This window comes from Notothenia coriiceps, unplaced genomic scaffold (genome assembly GCF_000735185.1).
Source record: "Notothenia coriiceps isolate Sejong01 unplaced genomic scaffold, NC01 NC01_scaffold00003306, whole genome shotgun sequence".
In the NCBI taxonomy this organism is placed as follows: domain Eukaryota; kingdom Metazoa; phylum Chordata; class Actinopteri; order Perciformes; family Nototheniidae; genus Notothenia; species Notothenia coriiceps.
The window spans coordinates 386,723-393,113 of NW_011336007.1; the positions used below are offsets into that span (position 1 = coordinate 386,723).

A 6,391-nucleotide genomic window follows, 5' to 3' on the forward strand; every position below is an offset into this window, starting at 1 on the left:
ACTTGAGTAAAGAAGTTTAGTCAGTACTTTTACCAGAGTATTTTTAAACACAAGTATCTGTACTTCTACTTGAGTAAAGGATGTGTGTACTTTTGCCATCTGTGGTGAGGACACAATCTTTCACACACATCAACCTTAAACAAATCCTTCTAATGTTTATTTTTGTGTCTCTCCAGGGAGCGATCCTCACAACAATGCTGGTGTCCAGGAACTTTTCAGGTGAGCTTTGGCAGTGAAATGAATCACACATCAAGAGACAACAAACTGATACGGCCCAAAGACTTCAGACCGAAGTGCTGTTGATAATATAATAATCATTTCAACGAAGCCATGCAAAAAAAACACCTGGATGAAGAGAAACTGAGGTTTTGTGTCGAAAAACTACTTTGTTATGTCATTATATTGAAAAATAATACCTATATTTAAAGTTGAATACACTTTGTCCTTATCTGACATCTAATAGAGGCCTAATGATACAAATGGCTGTTGTTCTTCTTCTGACCGCACATTATTATCTGCTTGTCAGCTCTGTCTGCAGTCTTGATTTGGCACTTCAGGGGTTTGGCTTGGATTTCCTCCTCGTCAGCAGTTTGCTCACCTAAACACAGCTCGCTTTTGATTGAACATCCAATTTGTGGCTAGACGGTGGCCTAGTGGTCTAATGCATTAACGCTATTTGGACCCGTGTTGATTTGCTTTCATGTCAGTAAAGCAGATCCTGTGGATTACAACCAATTATTCTCAGGTCAAGATTGATCTAGACTGAAGAGAGGCAGACGAGCCAGACCTCTAAATTACTTTAAACAACACTGCAGGCAAGTTCATCAAATTGATGTCCACGGAAATAAGATTAAATCATTTCAGGGGGCATGTGTTTTGATGCTGAGAACATTTCCCTTCTGCCGCCTGACTTCATCCTAATTGAAAGGAGTTACACAATCTTGTCTTCACTATGCGCGCTTGACCCAAACACTTTCCGTAAACATCAATTTTTTTCTCATTCTTCTCTAACACTCTATAAGTTTAAGAATCTGGGAAATTGCAAAGGCTCTCAAGCTTTAGTGAGGCTCGCGTCCTACCTATGCCTCCACATTGAATCCCTCTCTGTCCAATAGTGGGACGGCAGCATACCAGCCCTGCCGCTACTACCAGCACGGCCGCAATGGCACAGGAAGGTACGTCTGCTTGAGGGGGCGTTGGAGTCGGGCGTTGCCAACTCTGTGCTCAGGCTGTTGGCATGTGGCCTGGGCTGCTTGAACCCCTCCACCTGCTGCCTGCTGCCTGCACACTGATCAACCACTTTTGAATGGTTGTCATTGCACTGGGGCATCTAACACAAACACAAACAAACATGTAAAGGGAAACAAAGCTCAGCTCTTGACCTCTCAGTCCTGCTGCGTGTTTCGATGCTCTAATGAACAGAGCTTCTCTTCAGGACGGGCTATTTCATTTCCTGTGTCCATCACAATGGCCATTTAACTGACACCCCGCATGACCCTCTGACATCCATCCATGAACGCAGCTGCCACTCAGCAAAGCTCCGTTTACGCATCTCTACACTAACACAACTTGGATGCAAATCTTATCCGATATGCATTTTAACCTCTACTGATCTAAAATATGAAAATGTACACCAGGCTTTACCCTCAGTCACACTTCAAGTTTACCTCCTTTAATTTAGTTTGTGTCCACAGCACTGGACTGATGCCCAGTCGATGCCTGCCTGTGCTCGCTGCAACCTCACCTCCGCATGGCTCTGGCACTAACAGCGAGCCAAGCATGTGTATGAGCTACAACACAGAGCTATATGCTAACCTGCATGGGAAGCTGTTTAATCACTATGCACAGTTATTGATTTTCTTTGTTCCCTCTCTCCTGCCTGCCAAGTTGTGTTTGTGTGAACAGAGAGAAAGACTTAAAGGCATCAGTATGCTTCACACAAAGTGTTTGCAGGAGCAGTGTTTAAGGGGAGTGGGTGCTACGCTAAGGTGTTAATAATGGCCTTGTTTTATCACAATGGTTAAATGTCTTGATTTACTGAGTTACATGCAAGTAAAAGTGTTTTTTGAAAAGATGTCCAGCCTTTAATATTTCTGCTCACTCTGATACCCGTTGGGAATGCACACCTTGACACCTTTAAAAGTGGATGCTGCATGTTTAAAAGCCACCGTCATTGCACGAACCCACCACCTCTGTTAAAATGCCTTTTAACACACAGTAATAGCCTGACAGGTGGGTGTGCCTGCAGTTGTCATCTTCCGTTTTCAGTTGTGTATTTCTTTTAGACGTTGAGATGCGGATATTAAACACGTTACTGTTTTCTTGCCTTTTCATTGCCCTCCTTCCTACTTTATAAATGGAAGGTAAGGGAGGATCATTGGTACATGACTTACCCAAATATGAGTGTTAACACATTTACATAAAGTGTGTTTGTTTTTAATCTATGTGTGTGTGTGCATGTGTGATGTTTTATTCACTTGTGTCTGGTTATAACTGTGTGGACAGGTTTAGAAGCAGAAGCACATATTGTTATGTCGTGTGATCAATTGTAGCCCAATATAAAGTTTAATTTCACATGAACTATTTAGATTACATTACATTGTGCTGTCAAGAATGAGATTGCTGTTTGTCAACCTGCAACTTTTGACACATCTTTGGTTTAGTTGAAGGTATCACACTGGAGTCAAAATACATTTTCCTTGGTGATACTCACATATTTCAGCAAGGAAATGCAAACATCTGGTTGTTAAAAGCTTCACATGGACTTGACCTACTCTAATTAATCATGTAATTAATTGAATTCATATTTCTGTGGAAAACCCTTAGGTGGGAGCCCTTATCTGCTCTGAGAAATGTTGACAATATGTAGTAGGATTTTACCTGAAATAAAGTGAGGTCTGATAGCTACAGTAGGGTGTCAAACTAAATATGAGTTATCTTACTTTAAATAATGAAACCTTCTCCAAGTTAACTTTAATATTTTCCCAATTCTTACAATCGTGCCTCTCTTTTTCAGCGTGCAAATCCTTACTAAACAAAAAGACGGACGGTGTGAAGGTGAGTCCTCTGACCCATGAGGGTTTTGTTTGATTTTCTACTTCTGTCTTTCTCTTCCTCTCTTCTGCCGTCTCCCTTTTGGTCTGTCATCCTAACTTCTCTCTAACAGCATGTATTGTCTATATTATGAACTAATGAAACCAACTGTTGGATAACCTCTGTGCTCTGGTGCTTCCTAAGTGAGATTAAAGCCAAAGTAAGGGTCATAACAAAGACAAGAGACACATGTAAAATGTTTTGATTTTTACTTCCAGGTCTTTTCTCTGATTCACAGCGATCTGAGTGAGCGTCTTGTCTCACTTTGTTTTGACCGACAGTCAGCGTCAATGCATGCAGTGAAGCGCCATGATCAACAAATAAGATTCCCATTACATACAGGAATTTAAACAATAACTAAAACCCTGAAACAATATACAAATAAACTGCACAAACAATGATTTAAACCCTTTAGTTGTCCTTTCAAAATGCACTCCTTAAATTGTTTTTGCAGCTGATTCTTTCTCTTAGCGTCCCTGTCTCATCTCTGTTCCTGTGTAAGCTTGTGCCGCTGTTTTGCTTTTCTCTCTTTGTGGGATAAATCTGGCAGCTTCACTCTTTTACTATTTTGATTAGTTTCCTTGTTTCCCTATGAACCCTTATTCTTTTCCTCCTTTCCATTGCTGTCTGTCAGAAAAGGAAGTCCAGCTCGAGTGTTTGTTTGATGGTGAGACCGGCTCTGTCGTTTCCGTTCATTTTTCATTCTTTGTCTCTCTTCGTCTTTTCGAGTTTCCCCCCCCCGGTCCTCTCCTCCCTCCTCTCTTTTCTTGTTACCTTTTGGGCAGAGAAGCTTGAGGCATTGTCTTTGACAGTTTACGTCTTGTCCAATTTGTGTTGGATTTCCATCCAACATCCCTTCATCTCCTCCTGCATAAGCGCCACCAAAACCATTGCAACTCCCGACAAACACCAAACACACTCATCCCTTTTCCGTATCCGACTTCTGATGACTAAGATCAGACATTTTGGCTTTCTTACCAACATCCCTAACCATCACAGAACAGAGGGACATTCTAATCACCTTAAACATCAAAATACAATCATCTTCCCTTCTTCAATTATTGCATTATGTATTGTTCTCATTATTTTTCATTTGAGTTACTTTTTTCTCTCCCGCTACCTGTAAATAAAACAGCTGTCTTGGTAACTTGCAGATTGTCTAACTAGTGACAGTTCAGTCATTTTCAAATGGTAAATGTTTTATAATCACAAGCAGCCAATGAGGAACCAAAGCAACACACATTTAAATATTGTACGATCCTGCTCTGAATCTATTCTGGTAAACACCCTTCTTGTAGCTTTTACTGGAAAACATAAACCTTTAGGGAGGTGTCATTCTTTAAAACATAGTCTGCAGTTAGTTTAGATCTGGCATTCTGTAAAAGGTAATTAATTACATTATCTTTCTTGAACACTTTGCTCCAATTGTTTCATCAGTAATTGAAGTCAATAGATGTTATTTAACAGGAGAATAAGATTGTGACTTTCGGTTATATCTGATTCATAATTTCAAGGCTGCCGAAAATGAACAACACACAAACAAGTCTGAGTAGCGTCTTCATATTGCTGATGTTTACATTAAGACTGCGGATAAATCTGGTGAAATATATCCTGCTTATTTTCACTTCTTGAAGTAACTGCAGTTTGCCTTGTCGGTGTTAGTGTAGCACATTAGTTTTTCTGTTAGAAGATATTCCTAGTTGGCCAGGGAGGACACCAAATACTTATTTACAGTGTCACTGGGGTATTAGCTCATCTCAGGGTTAGAAAAAAACTGCTTAAAATCCTCCCAGCACTTTGCTCATAACATTACATTAAGAGCACGTCCATACCTTTGAACTTTTTGCGGGAATACTGATTGCATTGCATTCAAAAAGCTTCTCGTTCTTCTTTCCCGTTAGTAAACCTGAGTCTGAAGGGAGAGTCCAGCTAAAACTGTTTTTCTTCTATGACCTAAATCTACAATGTGCTACAGATAAACCCCTATTCTATTCAAAACAGCATAACACTAAGTGTTTCAGTGTGCAAGGAATACCAAGTGACAGATGAAGTCTGCACATTTCAATAAATGTGATTAAAAGGTCATATGGATGAAGCTTTAAAATGATTATTATGAAACAGCTTCTATCTTTTTGTTAGATCCTCTCTCCCTGTTTTTCAAACTCTACATGTTTACAGATTTTCTGTAGTGGCCAATTCCACTTTTACATCATTTGGGTTATTTGACAGACTTGATAAAGCTTCTCCAGAGCTACAGTTCTCATTCATAACACTCTGTTCGATGTGTCACTATGGGATGCGCCTCAATGCGTATGCAAACAGAAGCATCAATCTCATTACGCCAATCCTGATTGGCTGGTGATCTTGACGTCTACGTCAGGGAATCCACCCACCCTATAAGTAGCTTGCGCTACGACGCAGCGTCATTCAAACACCTCTTCTCGCTTCAGAGCACATCTCGAATTATCAGTAGCCGGGATAGCTTAACGGTCCACAGACTGAACCCAAAGCTAACATTCGGTCGACGGGCGCTTGCCGGTTACTTTTTTGCTTTGCAAGAAGACTGAACAACATTAACACACCAGTTAATATTGTAATCTGCCTCGCCGTTTCTTTCTTTCGAAATCATGGTAAGGTTTGATTTTTTCTTCAAGCTGGTAACATACCTGTTGCTAGCTTTTCTTCCCTCCTCACCGACACCACGGTAGCGAGGACGTTCTCTTTTCTCTCTCACACCAGAGGAGACAGAGATAAAAACAAAAGGTATTAACACACCAGTTAATATTCTTTAAAGAATCAAATCTACACCGTCGCTTTTTCCTTTCGGATTAACGACAAGGTTGGATTTTTTTCTCAATAACGTACCTGTTACTAGCGTGTCCACTCCACGCCGACACCTGCGGCGAACAAAGATGGACCCTTCTCTCCCTCACACCAGAGGAGTCAGGGACTCGGAGGCTCGGCTATGCGGCTGTGGGTTTAAGATCTCTGGCACAGACTCTCACCAGGTCTGCTCGTCCTGCCTCGGGCTGGAACACGCTATCGATAGGCTATCGATAACCCCGGCTCGTGCGGGGCATTGTGCCCGCTTCACCATTAAGAGCCTCTGCCGACGGCTAGCACGCCAAGCTAGCTTGTCGGGACAGGACCCCCTCATGTCCGCTGATTCGCCGGCCGGCAATCAAGACATGGTGGCGTCTGCCGCAGAGATTGAGCCTCGCGCTGTGTCAGGCTGGGGCTCAATAACAGCGGCAGCCGCTGAACCGGAGCCACGCGCCGTGTCAGGCTGGGGTCCAGT

The 6,391-nt window shown here is 41.9% G+C and overlaps 1 protein-coding gene across 1 annotated transcript in view; it reads left to right on the forward strand.

Annotated features, from left to right (window-relative positions):
- The window catches only part of LOC104941289 (calcium/calmodulin-dependent protein kinase type II subunit beta-like), a 44,275-nt gene that overhangs the window by 24,698 nt on the left and 13,186 nt on the right, over positions 1–6,391 (forward strand). The window contains exons 10-12 of the mRNA XM_010766371.1: positions 177–219; positions 1,116–1,175; positions 3,017–3,057. Coding sequence (XP_010764673.1) covers positions 177–219; positions 1,116–1,175; positions 3,017–3,057 — 144 coding nt within the window. The remainder of the gene's footprint in view (positions 1–176; positions 220–1,115; positions 1,176–3,016; positions 3,058–6,391) is intronic.